The 27944-nt window shown below is 36.1% G+C and overlaps 1 protein-coding gene across 2 annotated transcripts in view; it reads right to left on the bottom strand.

Annotated features, from left to right (window-relative positions):
• The window catches only part of LOC118006806 (protein mono-ADP-ribosyltransferase PARP8), a 172617-nt gene that overhangs the window by 70124 nt on the left and 74549 nt on the right, over positions 1–27944 (bottom strand). For both annotated transcript variants that reach the window (XM_034999591.1, XM_034999592.1), the window contains exons 4-7: positions 11369–11406; positions 3277–3366; positions 2652–2722; positions 1102–1179 (exon numbers count right to left, since the gene is read on the bottom strand). In XM_034999591.1, coding sequence (XP_034855482.1) covers positions 1102–1179; positions 2652–2722; positions 3277–3366; positions 11369–11406 — 277 coding nt within the window. The remainder of the gene's footprint in view (positions 1–1101; positions 1180–2651; positions 2723–3276; positions 3367–11368; positions 11407–27944) is intronic.

Genomic DNA, 27944 nt, shown 5'->3' with positions numbered 1-27944 from the left:
GGTTCAGGAATGACTCGGGGTGAAGAGAATCAGAAGAATCAAATACAGACCATCTCTTGAGCAGGTCCCCCTATAGGTTCTGCCAGGGATATCTTCTCTGTCATCTTCATTGAAAAATAGAATACTGCAGTATATTCACTAAAGCTCACAGGTTCGCTTAGGTCATAAGTCTCATATAACGTATTATGCTCGAAAAGTAAAATTAGAGGGGTGCCTGGGTGGCTCAGTCGGTTAAGGACCCGACTTGATTTCGGCTCAGGTCGTGATCTCAGGGTCGTGAGACTGAGCTCCATGTTGGGTTCCATGCTGGGCGTGGAGCCTCCTTAAGATTCTCTCTCTCTCTCTCTCACCCCCCACCCCACTGCTTGCACGCACGTTCTCTAACAACAGCAACCAAAAAAAGCACCACTTTAATCTACTACCTTCCCATTACATTACACAAGTTACAAAACATATTTGTTCAAGAGGTTTACAGAACCAGAACAAGACACCATATACAGCCATATCCTAAAATCAACTGCACAGGTTAAAACTTTAACACTACCCTGGAAAAATAGTGAATTCTTTTATATATATGCATATGTGGCTACACCATTTTCATATATATAAATTATGATATTTCTTCATCACAATTTTCCAACAAACACTTTACGTCAGTGTAAGAGGAAAAGACAATGAATACAAATATTGAGGATGCTCAGTAACTCGGGACCATCAATTTTTATAAAGGTTAATCATGTTCTACTTAAAACTAACCATCCATGCTTTTGTTAGAAGCGTCATCATTTCAAAACACTGACTGAGCCCAACATGCTTAAGAAATGTAAAAGTCAGAAATAGAATAAAATGCCATCTGCAAAATCTCTGTAATGAATTAAGATAACTTCAATGCAAGTGAGTGATTACAGTCAAAGAATTGCCAAAGTAACCTTAATTTCTGAATATATGTACAAATAAGAAACAGAGAAATTATACAGATCTGCAAGCCAGTTACAGAACTAACGTGCAGGGCTCTCGGACCACAAGCACAGGAATCCACTAGGACATGGATGCCTACCGTGGACTCTGAGAGCGGATAATTGGGAGGTCTGATGCACTCACCTGTCCTCCATAATAAAATTCTTCAGAATCATTATCACCTTCAGAATCTTCTTCCACTGTACTATTTTGTCTTGACTCCTTAAAATAATAGAATCAGAAGAAAGTTTTAATGGTCAAACTAGCTTGCCTTCTTTCAAAAAAAGTAGATAATGGCCATAATGGATTAAGTCTTGTGCTTATCACCTGGATTTTATATAAAAGACATTGTTGGTGCAGTACAAACCAAAAACAAAAGATAGTAGGAGACATTTTGTCAGTGTATTAAGCTCTATGTATATCTTTTTTAAAAGTTCTATTTCATCGATTTTGTGTTGTACAATTTACCATTATATATATATATATATGAACTTCTGAGAAGTTCATACTGATTCGATTTTTTATTAAAAAGTTCCTCGGCATTATTTATCCCTGACTGTCCTCACTTCCACTGCCAACTCTACACAATGGTATGAAACAAAAGGCACTCTTAACTCCAATAATAATTATGAAAATAAATATGAATTAATTACAAAGAGAGCGTTCTGCATATAGAAGTTATTTGCTTTAGACTTCAGATTTCAAAAGGATATTTAATTAAATATGCTTGAACTTGAAGTTTGAATTTCTAATTAACTGAACCACATCTGTTATGTGTCTAAAGTGCAAACAATGAAAACTCATCTAAAGTAACTAATGATGATATTCCTATCCCTGGCTCTGTTAAAATAATTAGAAGAAAGGCAAATTCCATTAGACACAGGAATCTATTAATCCAACGTGTTGGAATCATCCCTAAAATTTCCAGAACAAATTTCGAATTCTTAAGGAAAAAGAAAAACCTATAAAAGGGAATTTGGGTTTGATAAAATGCGAACAGTTTTCGGTTTTAGCGGCAGTACTGCTAAATCTGTGGTTCTCGTTGTGGAAAAAGAAGAGTAGAGGGAATGATACAACACTAAGAGAAAGGGAAGGTCGTATTGGGTACATAGTGTTAAGAGCAAAGAATTGTTGGTCCTGTTGCACTCATTTTGTTTGTTTAATGTCTAGTATTTATTGACTGATTCAAGCAAACTTTTTAAAGGTGAGGAAGGGCGTATGAATTTGTTGTTGTTGTTTTAACATTGGTCAATAATAATGACTCTACATACCTATAATCTTTGCTACCTTAGCTAAAGAGACCACCTTTTACAAATGAACCTGTGAGGGTCCCATTGAAACAATGGATAGCCACATATAGTTGTTAGAACTGTAAGTTATGTAAGTGCTCCTTAGTCAACTACGTTATTTGACGAACGTACGGAGAATAAGTAAAGAAAGCTTCGTATGTATCTGATTTAGATTTAAAACTGACATTCTTTCTATTATTTGAAAGGGAGCTTCCTTCTCAGAGTTAACTCCAGGTCACTACCCTCCCCACACATTAAGTCTCTCAGCTACAAGCTTGTGTTCCATACACTAGATGCGATCTTAACCCCAATAACAGTGATAATATTAACTAGAAATACAAGGTAAATTTAAAATATGCCTTTATGTTTTCAATAAATATAAAACATGAAATGCAATTTCCATACCTCTCCATTTTCCTTCTGTAATTTGGATTTTATGGATAAGCAACAGTTAGTGTCATTTGTCTTCCTTAATTCTGAAAGTTATAAAACATCATTTCAGTTTTTAGTATACTATTTACCAAACATTTATAAGCTTCAATGTAAAAACACCCCTCAGGTGACTCTTTCTTTGCAAGAAAATTAAGGAATATTTTGAAATTATATTATGTTGGGAAGTTATGTGATATATAAGCTCTTCTGATTTTCCATTGCCCATAAAAATATGGTCAAACCAAAGTGCCACTATATAGACTGCTTCAGATCTCATTATATATTTCATGGGATCTACATTGCCCTGAGTCAGCTTTTTAAATATTCAGTTTCCCTAGCAGTATCATTATGTATGGAATATTTTAGAGCAAATATTAACATAATGCATTTAAACAGGACTTTTTCAAAGAATGTAAATTTATGTGTTTAAAAAACTGTTAAAAAACAAACACAAGTTAAATAGAAAATTTATATGGGGATTTATAGATCCTAAAGATAAATATCTGTTACATGGGCTAAAAGAAACAAAAAAAATAAAGCTACCTACAGGCAAGAAAATATTAACCTAGAATTTTAAAAAATAGTGTATTCCTATTACCTGTTGCTATTCGATGAAAAATTACTGGAATTGGCTCTGTAGTAACTAATACATCTTCATCATTTTCTGAACTTGACACGTATGTATTATCTGCAAAGAAATATGGACAATTAAAGTCATAGTAATTTGAAAAAAGACACCCTTTATTTAAAAAAATGAGGTTACATCCACATCACTTCTATCACTCATGAAGCACATACTACTGCTCTGATTAATCTTAGAAAAAATTACGTGTATTTCAGATTTATGTGTGATTTAATTTTAAATGGCCTCTTTAAAGATGTTTGCATCTCCTAGAGAAATAGAGACTTTGGGTAGAAATTATAGAGATTATAGCCCAAATATATCTCTCATATTCCGTGGGGCAACAGATCATTTGGATGCAATTGCTTGCCCTAACTCAATGAACAGGGTCCTTCCCAGTATCAGTACCTGCTAACCTTCCTAAGCAGGTTAGTGGTTGGAAGGAGAAAGCTAAACAAGAACATTTGGTGCAACAAATTCAATATCAAGTCTCTAAAAAATCTGAACTAAAGCTTTCATTGAAAATCATACCGCCGTATTACTCTAATACACATTTTAAATTGATATGAAGTCTCACAACTCTTCCTCCATGAATTTTCATTAAATACTATACAAGTTGAATTCATAGAACATTAAATTGTTCCACAGCTTACTTAATTATTTTACTCATCATTTATTTTCTCTGGAAAATATATTTTATAAATCTAGGATTTTTCCCTAATAAATACAGACCTCCGCTTCTATGGTAATATAATATAACGCACAGCCATTTATCCTAGTTGGTTCATTGAGGAGTACAGAGCATCTGTGAGAGAGCTGTTTAACAAACACTTCATCAGTTCATCAGCAGTGGTCCTATAATACTCTCCGTGTTGTATAAAATATATAAAATATAAAAATAAAAAGTGTAAAATATTCCCAACAAATAATAGAAACCTGTATCAGTTTCTGCAAAAGGAAATGAGTATTCTGACAACTGTCTGAGTACAAGATAAAAGATCTTGAGCCAAGTTTTCATAATATTGTGTCAGTACAGTGAGAACATGATCTTTAACTGATAGATATCAAAGTCATTACTTTATTTCCAAAGAAACATCTGCACTGTTTTTAAGACCTAGAGTAGTGAGTCAGTGAGAGCGATATGTAGTCACAGCGTAGCTATAAAGATGCTCAACAGAGACACAAGGCTTTCACAGTTATTCTGGAAGGTAAGAGGACATGAGTATAGATTGGATTTGAAACAAAACAGGTTTGCCCCATTACTTTATTTTAATTGCAAATTTTGCCTTGTTTTGTTTTCAAATAGCATCAAGGAAGGTGTGAGATTTTTGTGTTTATCAAGTGGGACCACAAATTAAGAAATGGATTTAATATAAATTTACTTTAATTACTGTCTCATCATATTGATTGAGACTTTGACGTTTCATCTGGAGTCTCTTCTGTCAGTAACCTCATACGCTGAGGTAGGAATCAAAACCCCTCTATCAAAGCCATTATTTAAATTTCTTAAACCCTCATTCAGAGTCTTACTGATCCAAGTTATTTGCTATGGAATCAACTGAATTAGACTTTTCCTGTGCACAATGGATTCCTTGAAGTAAACTTATGGAGAAAATGAGTATTAGAAGTGTGGATTAGGGGCACGTGGGTGGCTCAGTCGCTAAGCGTCTGCCCTAGGCTCAGGTCATGATCCCAGGGTCCTGGAATCAAGCCCCGCATCAGGCTCCCTGCTCAGCGGGAAGCCTGCTTCTCCCTCTCCCACTCCCCCTGCTTGTGTTCCCTCTCTCGCTGTGTCTCTCTCTGTCAAGTAAATAAATAAAATCTAAAAAAAAAAAAAGGTGTGGCTTACAGTAACGAAGTAATAGCTGACCACCAACTAGAAGGGGAGATCCAGAAAAATCCGTAAAATGGACACAGTATCACGCAGTATCTCAGTGTCATGGAACAAGGAGGATTTTACTACAGCTTCAAGAGGCAAGTAAGTTAGGATTTTCTGTTTATGAAAATGGGGAAGTGAATAACTCAATTTAAAGGTTCAAATGGTTTACGTAGTGTTGATACTGGAAGGCAGTCAACTTTGATTCAAGAGAATATAATTTGGTGAAGACATGTTGCATAATGCTGAAAGACAGGACTACACAGTCAACCATATCATTTTCTAAGAGATTTTCTACCAGTTTGTATTTTCATCAGTATTTGGGCATTAGAACACTTTCAATTTCTGTTTCTGGCTTAATTTATCCAAGCCAAAATGTTTTCAGGTTTCAAGACAATATCTATTAAATCATCATTACAACATTAATAGGCCAGGTCAACGGGGTATATACCCAAGTGAAGAACAGAAATACAGGAAAGTAGACAAAGCACATAAAATCTAGACCCAGCTACCAACTAGTTATTGATCCCTTTTAACTAAGCCACAGTCAGCTTAGTTCTAAAAATGAAGGTTTGCTGATGCACTTTGAGAATCGGTCCAGCTGTATGAATGAATTCTGTTTTCTTTTTGTTGTTGTTGTTTAAATAATCATTTCTAAACCTTCCTCAAAGTATTTTGACATCTGTAATAATAACATCATCTTTGTTTAGACATGAGAAAGTAGGACATAAAAAGAATAAGGAATGCATTTAAGGTAACAGAATGAGTCAGTGACAGAATAAAATGTTTTCAAACTCAAATTCCTTCTCTGGAATTCTCCCACTTGACTCCAGAGCTGCCAAATTTTTTTTTTTTTTTGAAACTTCTGGAGACAGTTAGGTTCTTTAATGTGTAAGTTTTGTAGAGGACCTCAAGATCTTTATTAAAGGCTGTTAACAGTATGAATATTTTCAGGGCGCCTGGGTGGCTCAGTCGTTAAGCGTCTGCCTTCGGCTCAGGTCATGATCCCAGGGTCCTGGGATCGGGCCCTGCATCGGGCCCTGCATCGGGCTCCCTGCTCGGCGGGAAGCCTGCTTCTCCCTCTCCCACTCCCCCGCTTGTGTTCCTGCTCTTACTAACTCTCTCTGTCAAATAAATAAATAAAATCTTTTAAAAAAAAAACAAAAAACAGTATGAATATTTCCTCTTCCCCGCCCTACCAGACTATGCAAGCATTACTGGAACTCTCGTGGACAGTTGGGGAGAGATGGGTAGAAAGCCATGAAAAAGCATCTCCTGAACTACTGTTTTCATTCCATTTCAGATGCAACATGATTTAAGCCAAGTCATTCCATTATTCATTACTATGTAACTAAAGGGATTATAATTTTATTGGTTTTATAATATAATCTGGATGTCTCCCCTGAATGTTATATATAATATTCATGTACTTCATGTCAACTTTCAAGCCAGTCATTTATTATCTCTATTTTAAAGATGAGGAAACCACGGCTCAGAGAAATTAAGCAATTTGCCCAAATTATTTCAGTAATTAAAATTACACATGACTAGTAAGTGGTGAAACTGTCTGAATCCAAACATCAATGCTTTGTTATGCTTTTTTAATATCAAAAAATTGTCACTCAACAATTGCAGTATGTTGTAAAGCATATAAAAGGGATGAGAGAATTTACACCCACCAATAGGTGAGCCTCCTAATTAAAGGTGGGAATTGATGAGAAAAAACTCTGCTGTTCTATTACAGCAGAGCCAATTATCTGTGACTTGTAATATACTTACCTTCAAAAAGCAAAATCTGTCTACAGTGTATATGACATAAGGAAGTACAAGTAAACCAGAAGGTTGCTCTATTTCTTCACTTTATTTTAAAGAACCAACCTATCATTTAGCATTGCATTTATATACATGTTATTTAAGGTAAAACTAATGCTCACTAAAGACCGTCTTTGTTCACAAAAGCAAAACTGTTGACTAATTTCAATAGATGACATGGTTACTTAATAGATTGGAATTATAAAATGATAAATTCGTTCCTAAGGAGATAAACAGGGTGACATAATCCTGAATTTGAAGGATTATGCTCATACATTTCCACAGGACAAAGAAAGTTCCAAATTTTCAAACTTGGATGATGAAATAATCACTCAACCATATAATCCAGGAAACTAGGATGGGGGGGAAAAAAGACTGAGGAACATTAGCAGAAGGAATTAACAAAAGTACTATCAAGATTACTGCATTTAGAAATTAAAAATGAAGTAAAAAGCTATTTGTTTGAAAGGATTTTTACAGTAGGTAAAACTCTGGGGAAGAAAAATCAAAGGGAGAAAAAGGCAAGAACAAATGTAAAACAACAGAAATGAGAAACAGCCACAGAGATGCGGAAGATTTTCAGATGTACATACTGAATACTATGAACAACTTTTTGTTGAAAAGGTTGCACATTTCACCAACATAGTGAGCTTTCAAGAAGAACACATGTTTAAAAATGACTAAGAAATAGAAAATCAGAACAGATAATAATCGTGGCAGAAAAATAACGATTATTAATCCCAGAACCATCCCTAAAAAGATACCAGGCTCAGAGAGATTTGCTTGCATGCTCTGTTGAATGCCAAAGAATAGGTACAATGTCAAGCCTTTGGTGGCAAAGTATATGACAAAATGCATCTAATTCTTCTTTTTTTAAAAGATTTTATTCATTTATTTAATTGACAGAGAGAGAGAGACAGTGAGAGAGGGAACACAAGCAGGGTGAGCGGCAGAGGGAGAAGCAGGCTTCCTGCAGAGCAGGGAGCCCGATGCGGGACTCGATCCCAGGAACCTGAGATCATGACCTGAGCTGAAGGCAGACGCTTAACCGACTGAGCCACCCAGGCACCCCCAAAATGCATCTAATTCTTAAAGATCAACATTAAGATATCTACTAATAATATAACTTGTCACCTTGTTGTTCAAAGGAGAAAACATATGTGATACCTCAACAGAAGTTAAACAAGAATTTGCTAAAGACTTAATACTCATTCTTTAAAAAAAAAAAAAAAAAAGCTTGGTAAATGAGAAAAGTAGTTTTCTGAAAGCAGATGAAAGTATGGTCACTAATTTTGGAAAAAAAGGACAAAGCTGCCAACTTTCATATAGATTATTAAAAATTAATCTGGAAGTTCTAGTAGCGTTATGGGAGAAAAAAACACAAGGATGAATATTGGAAAGGGAAAGCAAACATATAATTTTTATACAACATTATCTACATGAGAAATCAAGTGTATTAACTGAACTGTTAGTACAAATAAATGTAGATTAAAATTTAACAATGGGGAAATATTATCATGGTAATATTCACTTTGAAGAAAGCTCCATAAAAAATACTACCACTACTTCTCCCCAATAAGTGATAGTTAGGAATTAGAACTGAATTATAGGTTTGATTTTACCACCAAACTACATGTCCTTGGGAAATACTATTTAACCTCTCTTGGCATATTTCTTCAAGTATAAAATGTGACGACAGCCTTTGTTCTGCCTATACACAAACTGGCATTTAGAGTCAATTCAATTATGTATATGAAAATACTTGGTACACAGTGTACTGGTTACATCAACCAATTCAAAATACGACCTCCAAATGCACTAAAATTTCTCTCACCCATACTTGGTGTTTTATTTACACTTCTTTTATTTTTAGAAATGAAATTATATTGTAAATTCACTACAGACTCTCTCCAGGATGGGAATTTGTTTTAAAAAAGCACAAATGATAACCAGTGTTTTAGTTTTAAGTTTCAATTTTTGTATATTGCGTTTCCAAGAGGGGCTCCCTCCCGCAAGGTGAGAAAAAGTCAGTGATGCATCTTGGCCACAAGAGGGAGCTAAACATTTGGTTCGCTTGGTTTACCAAAGGCATCTTCTGCCCTATTTCCTGTGCTACAGAATTATTCACTTAACAGTCTTCAAGGTGGGTTTTGATTTGTGGCATTATTTCTATCACCCTAACTTAAAGTCCTCTCATGATTGACATTTCTAGAAGCTGCCTCAGATGAGAAGCACAATAATTATAATATTTACAACACTGAGGTAACTTTAATTTTCCTAACATACATATTTAGCAAACATTCAACATCAAAAACATAAGGGAGAAAGTTGATTGCAAAATCATCTACAAAAAATTTTTCTTCATAAATATTTTGTCTTGCTATTTCCATGAAATCTGCCTAGAACACTTTATATACTTTTATATAAAAATAAGCATATTTTTAATAATTAATAACTCCCCATATAAAACTATACAATAGTCTTAAAGAATACTAACGCTTAACACATGTGGCGATCATAGCAAAATAACTGTAAGATAGTTTATGATTTACATAATTATTTTTATTTTTATTTGTTTTTAATGTTAACCATGGTACTTTTCTTTATGATTTTTTTTTTAAAGATTTTATTTATTTATTTGAGAGAGACAGTGAGAGAGAGAGCACAAGAGGGGGGAGCAGGAGAGGGAGAAGCAGACTGCCTGCTGAGCAGGGAGCCCGACGCGGGACTAGATCCCAGGACTCCAGGATCATGACCTGAGCCGAAGGCAGTCGCTTAACCAACTGAGCCACCCAGGCGCCCTAAGATTTATTTATTTATTTATTTGAGAGACAGAGAGAGAGTGAGAGAGAGAGAGCATGAGCAGGAGGAGGGGCAGAGGGAGAAGGAGAAGCAGACTCCCCCCTGAGCAGGGAGCCCTACATGGGGCCCCAGGATCATGACCTGAGCCAAAGGCAGACACTTAACCAACTGAGCGACCCAGGCACCCCTATAAAATTATTTTTAAATGTAACATTTGATATTACAAAAAAAAAAAAAAAAAGATTAAGTGCATGGTGCAAACGGCCACAAAAAATACTAGCCTAAATGCTAAAGAAGTAAGTTTTACATCTTCATACTACCTTATGAACTAATTATTTTTTAATAATACTCAAAGTACATATAATCAAAGTTACTTATAACAATCTAGTAATTTTACATAGAAAAATATGATCCAAATCATGCACAGTATGTGAATAAAATGGCTAGATTTGAATAAGAATTGATTCCAATTTATGACACTGGCAGATCACAACAGTATAATCTGGTGACCATCTGATTTTATTAAGTCAGATGTTGGAATATACATATATATATGAAATATAGGCAGTTAAAATTTGCTGTTCTTGTCACAAAATATGATAAACACTAGATTCCTGGATTATACTCTTTTCTCTGAGGTAAACTAATCAAGGTGTATTTATTCTGCACTAAGTCTGCAATCCTTATGCTCTTATTCAAGATAAAATTATAGATATCACTTGTGCAGAAAATACTAAAGAGGAACATCTTGTTTGTATCTTCAAATTGCCGTGACTGAAATGTTGGCATCCACAGCCTGGGCTCTGTGAGATGGCATGCATCTCGAAAATAGGACTGACCATGGCCTAGAAGAAAAACACTTGTTTGATTTACAGAAAAATGGATCTGCAGTGTTCTTACATTCTGTCTTCTAGGGACAAGTGTTTGTGGGCCTACTAATCTATTTCAGGAGACAGACACACAGTGAGAAGAGCCATGCATATAGAAGATACCTAGTCTAGTCCAGTGGGACAGTCCACAGGCTCTGGACTACTGGGTTCAAGTCCCAACTCTTCCTCTTACTAGGTGTGTCATCATTCAGGAGGAAAATGGTGATGTTATGGTAACAATATCATAGGATTATTGTGAGAATTATTTAATCATTCATATGCTTAGAAAAATGAAGACAGGCCTATTCTTTGCTATTACTATTTTTAGCTATTAGTTTAGCTGTTATTCTTACCTATTATATTTACGTTATGAAAAGCCAAATGATGTTCCAAATCCAACAACTAAACCAGTTCAGAGAATCTTTGTTTTACTTGCAATGAGATAAATATATACAGGCTGAAGCTATCACATGGGCTCAAGTAAATGACTTTTCATCAGGAAACTATTTTGCTTCTGGACTGCATCTCAGGGTAAGACATGAATCTCACAGGCAACCAGCAGAATTCTTCTAGATCTTCAAGTCTTTTCCTGCCAACATTTCACTCCTAGATATATTTATATATATTTTCCATCTCCAGAAGGAAAAAATATTCAAAGAAATCATGACATGAGTATTTGTAATAAAAAATAGAAAGAAGAAAAGCATACCTGGGTAATCTTCAGATACATGTACTGAATAGGATACACTGTTAAAACAGGGAAAAAAGAGAAAAGAAAGGCTCAAATTACTGCTAAGGTAAGTGTTTTTACAAAATAAAAACCAACCTCACATTACCCATTCATTTTTACAGATATAAGTATAAACAAAAAAAAACCTCCTTGGTCTTTGACATAGGAAACTTAACAGGTTTTTAAGATATATTTTCCATGAGTATAAATGGTTTTTGAAATATCTTTCTCCCAACAGTGGTACCTTTAGTATAGATAGGTCTTTTTATTCTCAGCAATATCTAATATTCCCTAATCTATGATCATTTGTGTCGTTTGCTTAGATTTTATGAAATCTTTTTTTTTTTAACCAAACATAAAATATTCCTATTTGGTACAGCAGTTCAGAAATTAAACATTTATTTTTAATACTGCTTCCCCACAATATGCTGTGCTTTTGAAACATGTCCTTTTCTTCAAAGAATTAAGAACAGGAAGACAGTGGAACTAACAATTACTCAACAGCCGCTCTCTCATCATCATGATATATAACAAATAAACTATCTCCTGTTCTCAAAAGTATTGGGTTGCTTTAAAAATAATTTTTAAATTGCATTTTAACAATTTCACAACTCCTTTCTCAGTAACCCTACTGCTTCCTCCAGGTATTATCTCAGTGACGTATGGAAAGTTATCATGCTTATTTGTTCACTTTCCTATCTCTATCAGCTAGACTGTAAGTGTCTTGAGGTAAGGGTCCATGTCTATTTTTATTTCTAACACAGTCACCTATTATGGTGCATGACACTCAGCACTTGTTCAATATTAGCTTTCTGAATGGATCAGGGGAACTGCCACCTGCCAGAGAAAAGTCAAAATTTAGTTTAAGTTCAGCCAAATTAACTGCCTGTTAAGAACCCCCCTCCAAAAAAAAAAAAAAAAAAAAAAATCAATTCTCTTTGAAGGAACATACAGAATAGAGTTGATGCAAATTATCATTCACAAAGTAAATTCAATGCAACCCAAATTACTTGACATATGAACAAGCAGGAAAATCTAACCTATATTCAAGTGGAAATTTACCCAAGTGCTGGATTAGCCCACAATGATGTTAAAACAGTCCATATAAATATGCTTAAGGAAGCAAAAAAGGAAAATCCAATCCAAAGAAGAAACAGATGATCACCGTCTTGCGCGACATGAGCAAAAGAGCAAACATTTTGTATTACTCAAGTTTCAGGAGGTGAAGAGAGAGAGAAAAATGCAGGGGGGGGAAAAAGAGCTGAAAATTTCCTAGTTTGGGTGAAAGACCAATGTACAGACTAAAGAAGCCCAGAAAACCCCAAACAGGGTAAGTGCAAAGACAGCTCCATCCAGGTACACAGAGTCAAACTGCTGAAAACCAAATATAAAGAAACATTTTTAAAAGAAGATAAAAACTTGACACATTAAATACAGGAAAAACAGTAAAAATCAATGTTTTCATAAGAAGCCATGGAGGACAGAGGACAGTACAATGATGAAGATCTAGGGGAAGGAAGGTAGAGCTGACAACTATGAACCCAGGATTCTATATCCAGGCCATAGACCTTTAAAAATGAAGATAAATTAAAAAACTAACACATTAAAGAAAACTGGGGTTATTTGTCCCAGCAAACCCAAGGTAGAAAAAAATCCCAAAGTTCTCCAGGTGAATGATATCAGAAAATCAAATATCCAGAAGCAATGAAGAGCACCAGAAATTGTAAATATGAAAGACTATTTTTCTCTTAATGTTTTAAAAATACATGACTGTTTAAAGTAAAAGTTCTAACACTTCACTATGGGATTTATAAAATATGTAAATGTAATACACATGACAATTACAGCATAATGTCAGGGAGGGGTTAAATGGTCATATACAGTTTCAAGGTTCTTACATCTTCTATAAAATGTTGTAATACTAACCCTAAACAATAACTCTAAGAAAAATTAAGGATATACTGTAATCCCTAGGACAAGCACAAAAAAACATTAAAAAACAACAGAGAGATGAAGTGGAATTCTAAAATCATTTTGGAACATTTAATCCAAAAGAAGGCAAGAACAGAGGAACAAAACACCCAGAAGGGACAAATAAAAAACAAACAGTAAATGGTGCCTGAATCTAATTGTACCAAGGATTGCATTTAATGCTAATGGCTGAATTACACAGAAGGGATTTAAAAAAAAAAAAAAAAGGCAAGATCCAATTCTATACTGTCTTTAAGAGATTCACATTAAATATAACTGAAAGTAAAGGAGGGAAAAGTTATACCTCCATGCAAATGGTAAGCGTAAGACTCAAGTGTTTAAATTAATAACAAAGACTTCAAGACAAAGATAGAAAGAGATCATTCATAAGGATAAAAGGGTGAATTTATCAGAACGAAGGCACAACAATCATAAATCTGTATGCACCTGATAACAGAGCTTCAAAATACATGAGGCAAAACCTGACAGATAAAGGGAGAAATGGACAACTCCACAATCATAGTTTGAGTAATTAATAGAACTAGACCCCCCCCCCCAAATCATTAAAGACATAGAAGATCTAAAACAGATTTTCATAAAAAACTAGTAACAGCAGAGTTATCTTTTTCTTTTCAGGTACACATAAATGGAATGTTCACCAAGAAAGATCATATACTGCACTATAAAACTAGTCTTAGTAAATGTGAATGCTTGGATGGTTGTGGTTCACCGTAGTTCATATCCTGGTTTCCTGGCTCTTATAACACTAAGTCTTAAGTCCTCAAAGAGCCACTGCCTTTTAGAATTTGAGTGGACTTTGGGCTATGTGACTGTGGCCACAGGCAATGCAACCCCTTCACACAAGCCCAAGTCTTCCAGACTCTACCAATCAAACCCCTGGCATGCTGCTTAGTCCATGGAAAGAGATTACACAAAGACAAGAATGAATGAGGAAGTGAGTAGGAAAACAAGATGGTTAGTAATGAGACCAAGTACTGATACACTGTTCTTTCATAAAGTATATTTAACTGTTTAATTAATTCAAAAAGCATTTCTTGGTAATCTGATAAAAGACAAACATTATGTTAATAATGTTAACCAAGATTTAGGAAGAAAAAAATCAGGAGATGACTTTGTATGATTAATTTAGGAGGAAACAAAGAATATAAAACACAATGAATATGACAGACATAGGAACTTAAACATTTTAAAGCACAATAGTATTTTTTTTTACTTTTTATTTTTATAGAATTACAGGTTCACATGAAGTTTTACCGATAGCAGAGAGGTCTCATGTAGCCTTTATCCAGGTTCCCCCATTAATGACATGTTATATACTGATAGTATAATATCAAAAGCAGGAAATCGACATAGATAAAGTTTGCATATAGTTTTAGGTTATTTTATCACGTTTGCATCATGTACTCACTATCGTACATCAAGATATGAAGCTATTTGATGATTCAAGGATTTCCTTCATTCCACCCTCATTAGAGTCAAACCTGTCTCCTTTCATCCCAACATCCTTAACCCCAGGCAGACACTAATCAATTCTCCGTCTCTATAATTTCGTCATTTCAAGAACATTATATAAATGGAATCATAGAGTATGACACGAAGCACAATAGCATTCTGAAGCGAAGTTAGTACTGTGAAAAAATTACTATGATTGGCAATATTTAGGATAGACTGAAGAAGAGGGAGATTGGATTCAGAAGCTACTATCAGTGGGGAGGTATGTAATGGGGAGGAGAAGGAGGGAACAAATGGCAGATGTTGGAGCCCAGCCAAGAGACCAGCTTTGGAAATCATGGCCCTGAATCAAATGCCAAGGATTAGGAGATAAAATAACTATGCCAGTGATGCTTCAAATAAGCTGGGGGAAATACACACTATGACCTCAATGAATTTATTTTCCCACAAGTCATCCCCTTAGACAATGGAACTATACTATGTAGAAATTAAATTATTGATGATCAAGGCAACCCTTCACTGGCAGAACTATGTGACAGAAGCCTGGGATCTTGCCAGAGATTACACTCAATACCAAGCTGAATTAATTCTCAACAGCCTACCATCTCAACCAATAGCAGTTGGCTTCATTTCTTATCCATATGAATGTCCAAATCCAAAGGGAAGCCTTAATACGTTCCCATGTCTATCTCCAATTGAGGAGCCTGTTGTAATCAGGGCCACACACACAGAGATCAAATTCCAGCTTTGAGGCTTACTAGCTGAGTGGCATATGAAAAGTTAACTTCAACACGCTCGGCTTCGATCTCTTTTCAGTAAAATGGGAGAATCCAGACCTACAGTACAAGCCTGCTGTGATGATTTAATGGTCTGACAGGTGTAAGGTCCCCAGAACGCCAGACACAGAGCAGTGGGTGCCAAGTAATTCTAGTCAGCTTCCAGTACCAGCAATGAAAATGTAGAAAAATGAAATTTCACATGAACGAAATGTTTATTGGGGAACTCAAGTTACTCAAAACCACAATATATTACGTTAATCAGAGACCAAAACTAACACTGATGATTTTATCTTACGGTTGTATTATCCTCATGGTTTTAAGAGACATTTCCAGGTTCATGATCATACCTAATTTTTCAAATATAAAATAGAAAGCAAAGGCCCTACAAAATGACTCATCAGCTCCTGTGTTATATAGCATTTTCTTGGAAGTACACCAGAAGGAAAATCACCAGGGCTGTAAAATCCAAATCAGTTTCACTCTGTGGCTTACAGAGTTCTTAGGGAAGCAATCTAGTACAAGCAGACATGGATGATTAAGCTAAAGGACCTAACAGGCAGGGCTGGGGGGGTGGGGGGGAGGCAAAGAACCAAGCTTAAATAGATACAGGAGTAAGGGGAGCATGTGCTGTACATACTAAATACTAAAGCAGGTAAAATTATCATGAGGAAGTGAATGGGAAAGAAAGTGAACAAGAGAAGGAAGAGAAAGCTGGAGCAAGCTCTGAATTCTGATTCAGGAGAAAAAAATGCCTTCAAAATTTTAGACTACGACGTTAAACTACAATTATACTGAGGTGCTTCATCAGAGGAATTTAGTCAGTCACTCTGTGTTTGGTATATACTGCATGTACCACATGGTACTGGGTTTTGGTTTTTTAAGATTTTATTTATTTATTTGTCAGAGAGAGAGAGAGAGCAAAAGCAGGGGAAGCACCAGGCAAAGGGAGAAGCAGGCTCCCCACTGAGCAAGGAGCCTGATGCAGGACTCCATCCTAGGTCCCTGGGATCATGACCTGAGCCAAAAGAAGACACCTAATCGACTGAGCCACCCAGCAGTCCCTACCCCCCCACCCCGGGTTCTTAATATCACACAGTTAAGATTAGAATCTATAAATTATTTCTATAACCTCAATCATTTCTTAAATAAAGTGGCTGCTTCCACCTCTTATTCTTCTGAAAGCAACTGTCCCTACCAAAGATCTCTCTCTACTGCCAAGAGCCTTTGAAGGAGTTCCTGGGGGGCCCTCAGATGTTCACTATCTACCTAATCCTGTATTTTGTGTCTAAATTTGTTTACTTCTGTAATTCAAAGCATTCATAAGGCCATTCTTATACCTAACCTCACCACTGACTCCATTATCATCCTATTTCTTCTGAAATTCCTGCAAAGAACTATGAATAGATGGAGTTTAGATCTAGTTCCCGAGTTCACAAATCAAAGAAAATTCTTGAAGAACAGCAGGGAGCTGAGGAAAATGGCAGTTTTAACATAATAGGGAAGGGAACTCGGATCTGAAGAGGAAAATGTTTTAGATTTAGACTTCTCGGAGGTACTGGATTCAGTAGCTATATCTTACAAGTGGGCCCCAAAATGTTCCTGCCACCTCAAACTCAAGAGTCCTGGATTCTGAGCTCATACTTTTTCATCTACATCCAGGGGTTTTGACAGAGCAAGCAAAACCCAATATTTTATGTGTCTTTTACTTTACTCTCTAAAACAATCTCTCTGATAAACCAATCCTTTCAGAGCTTTTCTTTCCCAGTTAGATCACTTTTAAAATTTACGTAAGAAAAAGCAAAATGCAGAAACTAAAACAAAACATCGCAGCTCCTGGGCAGCAGTCCTCCACCCCAACTACAATGCTTATGACTAGAGGCCTCAACTCTGTAAGTTGGCATTCGCTTGCAAGACAACAGCTTAGACCTGAGGATGTATGGTTCCTACCCCATTCCCAGTCACCCTGGGAACGTATCAGAAGAAAATTCACTCTGACACCTCTTCCCCAATATTCAGTGTTACAGGGTGAAAAAGACACTGTCTGGCTATTCATCTCCACAACCAACTCTTGCATCTCAAGCTAGAAGGTGACTTGGCATGCTAGAAGCTCACATTGGCTATTTTGATGCCATTTACGTCCCAAAATATTCACTATCACACTCATTATCATTTTTATCTTCCATAAACATTTTCTAAATATCCAGGTCAATGAGCTATAGCACCCTCATCATTTACCATTATTAGCTACCAATTGTTTTGTCATTTATCCAGGATTAGGAATTTCTAGGGCACTCTCTGTCTCTTTACTTAAAAATCCTCACATCACCCACATCCATATGGACAACGTTAAGCTGCATATGGTTCCATGACCTCATCTTCCCTTATTTTAGCTCACCAAATCCATGGCTACACCTTGGACCTTGTCTTGAAGCGTAATTGCTCTCCTTCTAAAATCTCAACCCAGTGTCCCACTTTTTAGCCACAATTTTATAACTTTTCAACCCTCACTCCTTTATTCCTACTCACTGACACCCACCAATCCCCATGCTTTCTTTCACTCTTTGTGCTCTTTATAGTCCCTTCCAGCCTCACTTCCTTCTTTATGTGACTGTAGAGCCCTAACTGCTCTCCCCACACCATCTTCAACTCCTTCATTGTGTACCCCTATTTTGCCCATGCAGACTATCTACCAGACCTAGAACCACCAAACTGTAGGTAAGTCATGTCTCCACTCCCTACACCTGGGCTCTGAATGCTGCTGGAGTGCAGAGTGGATCCAAAGCATCTGGACCGACTGCAGACATATGGTGCCCCATGCCAGCTCTGCACAGTCTTGCTCAGTAAGCCCTCATACCCTCTTCCATGTCTTCTTCTTGGTAGATTTTTCAAACCTTCACAACTTTCTAACATCCAGTAACAACCTGCCCTTTCAACCATCCGCATTAAGATAAAATAGATCATCATACGGCTACTCCCTCTAGGCATTCTATCATTTCTTTCTCCCACCAACCACCTATAAGCTAATACTTTTCTCCTAGCACCCAGGAAGATGGAAATGTCTGTTCTTTTATCTAAGACTAATCCATCTAGTTGATTTATAGATGCCATAAATGAAGGCTCCATTTGGGAACTTGTTCCACAATTTGAAATTAATAAAAAAATTTGTAATTACGGAAGTGTGAAAAGATTCACTCACAAAGATATTACTGGTAGCGCTATTAAAATGAAGAAGTACCCAGAAAAGCAAAAATGGCAATAATAGGATTATATAAACTATTATATATATATATAATGTAACACCAGGCAACTGTGAAAAAGTAATGATGCAATGAAAGAGACACGTGTTTCTGAAACATTAAGGTACACACAAAAATTTAGACAGCTACAACTTATTTTCATTAAAAATATGTAAATATTTATTTACTACAAATACATATTGATAGAAGCATGGCTAGAAAAATAATGACAAAATTTCAACATTTGTTATCTCTTATTTATTGGGTGAAAGGGAACCTTATTTTTTGTATCTGTATTTTTTTAATCTTTCTAATAAGTATGAAATAAAAAGGGGGGAGCTCGTAATATTTAAGCTCTCCCTTTACCTTGTAACCTTTTCTAATTATCACTCCACCTGCCTTCTTAAAATCAAGTTTTTGCCAAGAGTCATCTAAGCCATTTTGCCATCTGCCCACTTGCACCTGCACATTCCAACCTGGCCTCCACTCCTAGGACCCCACAGAAATTCTTCTTCACAATAGCACTGGTCTTTTTTTTTTTTCCCCAGTCCTTTTCTTACACAAATTCTCAGATGCATTTAATAAAAACAAAGACATCATGAAACCCTCTTTTCTTGGTTCCTGAATCCCACCTCTCCCTGGGTCCCCTCTTATTTTTGAAGATGGTCTTCTAAGTCTGTTGACTTTTGATATTTCACATTTCATGCTGTTTTCCTATTTCAATGCTTTCCAGTCATGCTGACTGCTCTATTTTTTCACATGAGTAATCTTAACTATATCCATGAGTCTCCTACCAGCCATGAGCAGAAGGCTCAAAAAATCCCTATCTCCAAATCAAGTAGGCAGCTTTTTTATTTCTCCCCATATTTCAATAGGATAGTCTGCAAGCAAATTAAACCCAATTCATACAAAACAGAACTCACCGCCTTCTTTTTTTTTTTTTTAAAGATTTTATTTATTTATTTGACAGAGAGAGACACAGCGAGAGAGGGAACACAAGCAGGGGGAGTGGGAGAGGGAGAAGCAGGCTCCCCGCTGAGCAGGGAGCCCAATGCGGGGCTCGATCCCAGGACCCTGAGATCATGACCTGAGCCGAAGGCAGACGCTTAACGACTGAGCCACCCAGGCGCCCCACTCACTGCCTTCTTTACATTAATTTTCAACTCAACAAATTAAATACCAAGAAATTTGGGGCAAATAATAGCAGTACCTGCTGTTAGGAACTACAGATCTACTTTCTATTTGACCATATCAGGGTGCAAGACGCTCGGCCACTTTCGGGAGCAGGGAAAGTTTGAGTTAGTTGATTTGAAGTGGGACCTGGAGTGTGCATTTCTAAAAAGCACCCCAAGTGATTCTGAGGAAAGTAAGCTCTAGACCTTGTTTCCAAAAAAAAGAGATACTGATTCTACAAAATTAATGCTAATTCTTCAGCATGTCTTCCTAGGCTCTTCATGATCTGACCCGTAACTCTCTGCCCAGCCAAAACCCTGCCAAATACCCAGAGACCTGAACTTCTAACCACTTCAAGTTCTACCATTTCCAAAACAGTTCATTTTATTCACACAAAGGAAAGTGGCTCCAGACTCTGGATGTGAAACCTGGCTCCATTATTAACTGTGTGATGACTAGGGGCCAGGTAACTAACACTCTTTGACTCAGTTTCCAATCTGTAGTTTTCTGTCTCTTAGGGTTGCTATAAGGAGTAAATAGGTTAATACATGTAAAACACTTTGAAGAAAAAAAAGAAACCAAGCACACCTAAGTTTTCAATAAACATTAGCTGTTTCATCAGTAAATATCCTTATCATTATTATTACTCCTACACATAGACTTAGGGTTCTGGAACACACTCCCCTTCTCCCCTCAAGACTCAATCTCAAGGACAACTTCCTATGAAACTTCTCCCACAACCCAGGCAGATGGATGTTTCTTCCCCTATGTCCCACTTCATCTCTAGACTGAAAGTACAGACCAAACATTTTCATCCTCAAATTCCCAGGGTTTGACACAGTATTTTATCACTCAAAAAATAGCTTCTGAACAGACAAACAAATCATATCTTTTTCCAAAATTACTGGAGGATATACCATGACAGTCCTTGACAGAATACGTATTGTTTTGGCAAGTGTTGAAATATTTGATGAAAATCAGCAAATGCTGGTACCCAACAGTTCCCCCTGTGGGTCCACACCACCTTGCATGGGAGTATCCAGCTCTTCTGTCACATTCTCTTCACAGGCTTTTTGTGATATCCAGAACAGAGTGGGTTCTGAATGCCAAGATCATAGGTATTCTCTGTATTTCTCATTTTCAAATCTACATACAGAAGGTGATACTTGCATTATTACCAGTCTTGACAGCATGAGCTGAAATGTAGGGGAAGATCTTTGCTCCCAAAAATGGAAGCATCACAGTTACTTTCAATACAAACAAGCAGAAGTGTGAGCATGTCAAATTGATCATTACTTTACTAGTTTACTTGTCCGGTGGGCACTACACAGGAAAGTCCTTATTTAACCTATCTTGAAACCTATCCTTTTACTCCTATCTTGAAAGTATAGAAGGAAATGTCAGTTCTCCTAGGCAGAAGAGGGAAGTGGTATAGAAAATGTCTGAGCAGGGATTTGTTGGGACATCATATATTCCATGCCAGGAGCAAGCATGCTTTAGTCAGGCCTATAACGACAACCACACGTATTTACCTGCCCTGCCCTTCTTATGCAGCATTCAACATCAAGACAAGAGAACTAAGCTCTCATTCCAGAAGAGAAGACATATCTTTCCTGCCAATGAAATAAACTGTTGATGTAGGACAATTTATATTACCCTTTACAAAGGTAAAAGAGTGAAAATGCTTGCCCGATAAACACGGTTACTCAATAATACGTATGTTCCTACTTTCGAAGATTATTTTGATAATTTTTAAAAAGTTATACTTCCAGTAAGTGATGTAACAAGATTAAAGTAATGGTGTTCATTTGTGTGACTTTTAGGGAATTGGCTGAGTCAGCAACTTCATGCTTAAATATTATATTATAGGTCAAATGCTTAGAATTTTAAGCAAACCATCTTCTCAACAGAGATGAACTTGAAGGATCTAAGTCCAACTTCGATTAGTAACCCAGATGCATGCTTTATTTAGGATATTAATATGCTCTATGGTATGAGCAAATTTTTTTTTTTATACCGCCTTAGTCAAAGGAAGGAGCCAACTTTTTCTCTTATTCTTTGATTATAACCAAAAACAAAAGGGAGGTCACAAATGCAATTACAACAAGACCTGAAGAGTGGATAGAGCATGCCAAGACACCAATATTAAATTTATTATATATAAATATTATTTCCATATTTCCTCCCCGAAGTTTAACGCCTGGACTTTTCTTCTCTGTGCAGTTTGCAACTAATTCAACACACTTTTGATAAATATTCATTAAAATATAGATGTCTTTCCCATCACTGTTTTACATCTAGGTTCAAGTTACACATCTTATAAAAAGTTTAAGGCTGCTACAAATGATTTACACAACATGCCAGGACTGGAAAGCTGAATATGACAAAATAATTCTAAAAATGAAGTAAGGCTTTGTTGAGGCAAGAAAACATGTTTTAAGAAAACACTATAAATATTCAGAGAGATAACTGCAATAAATACTAAGATATTACCTCGGCAACTTGCTCAAATCCTTAAAGCACCTAAGATCAGTTCTTTCCAAGATAATTTCTTATGGAATATCGAGCATAATTCTTAATACCACCTGAAGACCCTGCAGGATATAGTCTATCTACTTGCCTCATCCCCGTCTTGTCCTGCGTTCTCTCTGGGCTGCAACAAAAAGGACCCCCTTCACTTCCTAAGCCTGCCACATTCCCTCTCCCTGGAATGCTCTCCTCCTTTTTGCCTTAACTCATTCTCATCCTTCAGATCTCAACTCAAACGTCACCTCCTAGGAAAAAACTTTGTGATCACCCTTCCCAGACTTAGATCTTACTCTAGAGCAGCTACACAGTTTGTAATTATACATTCATTTGCATGACATTAACATTTGCTTCCCCCACTAAATCTATAAGAATGGAAGGCACTTCTGTTTTCTTCACCTTAACCTCCCAGCAACTATCATATACCTAGTATATAGTAGGAACACTGTAATTAATTGTGGAATGAATGTTTATTAATAAATGTATAAATCCTTTGACCTTCCAACTTGGAATAACCGTCCTCACAAAATTACTTAGCAACTATGATTTAGTTTACAGCCTGAAGAGCGCAGAAGAACACAGACTTTAGAATATGCCTTCACAAGCCATGTGAGCCTGAGAAAAAGAATTTGCTAATCTCCTTCTGCTTATTTGTGAAGTGAGATAACATCTACTTCCTAGTATTGTCGAAGGATTACATGGAAGATGATAAGTGGACGAAAGAAGTCTGTGTAATGGGCGGAGACAATCAGTGAACCTATTTCTTAACTCCCTCCTCTTCCCCAAAACTCAAACGTGAGAAGATACAAAATAATTCTGTAGCAGACCTCTTCATTCCCCTCCGGATATGAAAGCCTTTGGGTTTGCAGGAGAATTCCTTCTCCCAGGGGAGGAAAGAGCTGAACAAATGGATAAGCCAATCAGAGAAGCCTAATTTCAGCTAGCAGCCTTCTAACACCTGCGGTAAACAGAGAAAGGTCGAGCCCAGAAAATTTCAGACATGGAAGCAGAGGCCTGATCAAACTAAATCTAAATCTCTTTATCAATGAACTTTTCAAGGAACAAATAACTTTCTTTTTGCTGTCTTTTTTTTTTTTCTTCAAGATTTTATTTATTTATTTATTTATTTATTCATTTATTTTAGAGAGTGTGTGAGTTGGGGGAGGAGCAGAGGGAGAGAGGCAAGCAGACTCCACGCTCAGCGTGAAGACCCATGTGGGGCTCAATCCCACGACCCTGAGAGAGATCACAACCTGAGCCAAAATCAAGAGTCGAACACTTAACCAACTGAGCCACCCAGGCGCCCCTCTTTTGCTGTTTTAAGCCAGCCTAAAATATTTTTTTGTTTCTTACAACCAAAATCATCCTAACTTGTACACGGACCTATTAAGCCGCTTGAGATGTTTTAATGTGAACATCTACAAGCTATTTAAACTAAAAACTCATAGGCTTATATAGCCTTAATTTAATTTTATGATTTTTGTTACAAAGTGTATACTTGAGTGATTTACTTAGGATTTTAAGAAATATTCACACATTTTATAGAACTTGTGACCTAAAATCAATGGTAATAAATTAGATACTACACGAGACAAGTTGTAAGTTCACAGGTCTTATTATTTTTCTGTTTGTCAAACGTAAGGTCATTTTCTTTAGGGTGTAGTATTTTTTTTTCCTTGTGGTTAAATGATTTATTAGTCCTTCATGGTCTTTTGTTTGTTACTTTGTTTCAATATGTATATATGTACATAAAGTTGGATTTGGCAAGCTGTAGTCCTAACCACTGCTTTTCCTGTTTGTTTCTGGACAACAGACTTTTGGGAAGTCAGCAACTCGACAGGAGAGTGAGAATACTTTTAGACTATAGAACAATATTTCTAAGTGCTTGCTACAATCAATAAGCCTTTCACTCTCCATTAAGCTTTTGAAAAATGACTTGTTCTCACAAGAGTAATGTGGAAAGTATAATTATTTGAAAACAAGGGTACTACAGTACCTTAAATCTGACATATTTTTACCAAAAAGTTAATTGATTACTAGATATTCGATTAACAAACGCAGTTCACTCTTCAGCCAGTGAATATGTAACTAAAAGGTAGCCTCAAAGTAACAGATACGTAACACAAAAGGAGGCATGCAAATGGTTTTAGCAAAGGAAAGATGGCAGGTATAACAAGTATAATGCCAGTTTTGAATATATGTCTAAACTCAACACTAAACTAGTACGTTGATTTCTCCTGTGGGAGGAGAAGATTCATCAAGGGAGACTCTGCTGACCCTAGATCCAGTGAAACAAGAATTACAGAAGACTGAATTAATGGATGAGTACCATTTAACCGTAGTTATTTGTTCAGATATAGTTGATGCTGTCTTAAAATTCTATTTTCTAATGGATATGTGAGGAAGACTTATCTTTTTTTTTTCCTTTTAAGCTATACCTAACTTTCAATTTGGTAGACACTGCTTTTCAAACTCAAACAAAACATTTTAAGAGAGTATCTAATTCTCCCTGATCTCTCCAGAATTCAGAAACGATGTGTCCTTACTTTCCATGACCATATAGTTATTTTCATAGGTTCAGTAAGAATTTTCCCTCTCTTTTTACCAGAATATTATTGGACAAATCAATTGTGTAATCAAAGCTACCACTATAATATATTTGAAAATGATTTTCATTTAATCAGGAATGACAAGCAACTACTGAGGGACAAGGATTGACTTTACATGTGGAAGTAATGCTTACAATGTCCCCCAAGAAAACTGGCCTAACACCTGGCTGATAGGTTCCCAAAGTTACAAGAGGGAGAGAAAGGTCACTTTCAGTCAGGACAGGAACCTTGGCAAATGTTGGGAGCCTCGAGCAGACAGAAATTCACCCAATTACACAGGTACCAAAGATGAAATGTGTTGGGAGAGTTTCTTGGTTTTGTTTTCCTAACCTCAGAGAAGTAAATAACAGAGACTTTTAAGAGTCCAATCCAAGGTTTTTAATAAAAATTTCTCAATCACCTCAATAGCTCATGGTTCTAGACTTAGAAACTCACCTCAATAGCTCATGGTTCTAGACTTAGAAACTCAAGGAGGCCTCTATGGCCAATTAACATTCTCACTGCAGCATTTTTTTTTTTATTATTTATTTATTTATTTATTTATTTAGATGAAGAATTACCTTTGTAAATTACTTATGCTTTCAGGAGAAAGGCTACAAAGAAAAACTGTCAAAAACTTGAAAATGAGCAAAACAGATACTGAATGTTTTCCACTGAGACACTGGACCCTGCAGAGATTCCCTGATCCTAAAGGGGTTTCTGATTAACTCAGCTATTTTTATACCCTGCAAGGGATAAAAGCTAAATTGTAAAAAAAAAAAAAAAAAAAAAAAAAAAAAATTATAATGCAAATTATTCCTGTTCATGGCACTACGAATGAGTTTTTTTTCAGTAAAGAATATATATCTTGACAAGTTAAATGTCTGTACCACTAATTCTCATTGAACCATCTTTAGTATGCAAACATAAGCAAAAAAGCTCTGGAACTAACAAATGAATGCCTCCCTATTTCAGAATAATTTAGGTGCTAAACTGATTAAAATTTATAAATACAGTAGACCTTGCTTAAAATATTTGTGGGTTGTGAAAAAGTAAGAGGTAACTAAAAGGTTCACAAGCAGGGATTGGTTAAATAAATAATGGTATATCTATTATGAAGGTCTGCAGTCACTAAAAGGGATGTAGACTGTAATCTAATAATACTGTAACCCCATTTTTATTAAAAATTTGTATTTACATATCTTAATTAAAATGTATTTATAGTTGTATAGGGCTTTTGGGGTGGGGGGAGAAGGGTATAAGGGTATACTTTCTGGGGAGAAGGTTTCTTGGATCACTGATGGTTTTTATTGCTGATGATGTTTGCTTTCTTTTCTTCCAAAATTTTCTGGGAATAAATGTTTAAATATTAATCAAATATACCTCTAGAGGAAAACTACTAGAATTAATTTAAAAACTGTATTTCACAACCCAAATAAGAGTATATTCATTAATAAAATGGGGGAAACACCTCTATATCTCTGGCTAGATCCTATACATCTTTCAGCAATCAGGTCGCATTTTTACTTTCATGAGCCCTCCCTCTCAGCTTCACCCCACTCTTTCCAATCTGATGCACCCCACTCTTTCCAATCTGATGTTTCTTTACTAAACACTGCCATAGGGCCCTTTACGAGCCCCTCTTAAAACTTTTCATAGCTATAATTGGGGTCAACATCAAATCAATGCTTCTTTCCCCTACTATATATAAATTCTCTATGTATCTTATTCACTGTTGTTTCCCAGATGCTCAATATATATGCATATTGCATCCTAAGAGGTGCTCAAAATATATATATAGCTCCCTTGCCATGCACACTGAATGACTCTTAAAAATATGGTAGAGTAAGAAGTACTTTATGTCTTATCAAAGATAAACCAACCTAAATCCAGTTAACTTAAGTGTCTTTATAAGTCTGATTTTAGGAGAGATGAGTAACACTTGCCTTTCACTCATGGAATAGATTTTTTACATATGTAATATTTTAAGGGATATAATTTGGCCTATAATGTGTCTGTATGAAACAAATCATTGGGAATTTTATTGTATTGTATAATGTCATGAAGTGAGAACAAAGGAGTCACACTGTGTACATTGCATGCAGAGGGTTCAAGGACATTCATCTATAATTCAACATGCTCAAAATCATGAAAATATTACATTTGATATTTGCAAATTTGATTATAAAATCTGAACAAACAGTAAAGAGCACTTGAAGGTCTCGAAATTTCAGTATTTGCAGGCCATGCAAATAAACAGAATATTTTCTGTTCGGATAGCTCCCCAGGAACCAAACAAATGTAAACTGAGTCCTGTTACATACAGCACTGCCACATGAGAGAAGCAACCATCAGTCTGGCTGATATAAATGTTCTTCCAGTCACTTGAAACCTTTTGTTCGTGATTAATTTCTATTAGAGTGATACATTACAGTGATAACTAATGATACTGAGGCTCTAGAATATAGGTTTGTCTAACACTTGATTCTGCATGTATAATCTTGTTATAGTCTGGAGTTAGGGTGGGCATAAATATCACACTGTCTCAGCTTCCCTTTCTAGGCAATGCATGGTTAAATCTGTGCCTTGGTGTCTTTGATTTTGGCACTATGAATTTCACTGAAGAAAGTGGGAAAACTCCAGCACCCATGGAAAGTCACTTCTCTATAATTTCTAAAAATAGGCAAACCTCTTAGCTTCAGGTAAGTCAATGAAGAAATGTCTCAGGTTACAGAGAAAAGCAAAGAGAGAGAACAAGAGAGAGTGTGCATTATTAACGTTTTTTGTTCAGTCAATCTGAGAAAGAAAA

The sequence above is a fragment of the Mirounga leonina genome, unplaced genomic scaffold (assembly GCF_011800145.1).
Source record: "Mirounga leonina isolate KUSES-001 unplaced genomic scaffold, KU_Mleo_1.0 Mir_99, whole genome shotgun sequence".
Lineage (NCBI taxonomy): Eukaryota > Metazoa > Chordata > Mammalia > Carnivora > Phocidae > Mirounga > Mirounga leonina.
Note: the sequence above shows the minus strand (reverse complement) of the source record. Positions and strands in the feature narration are given on the sequence as shown.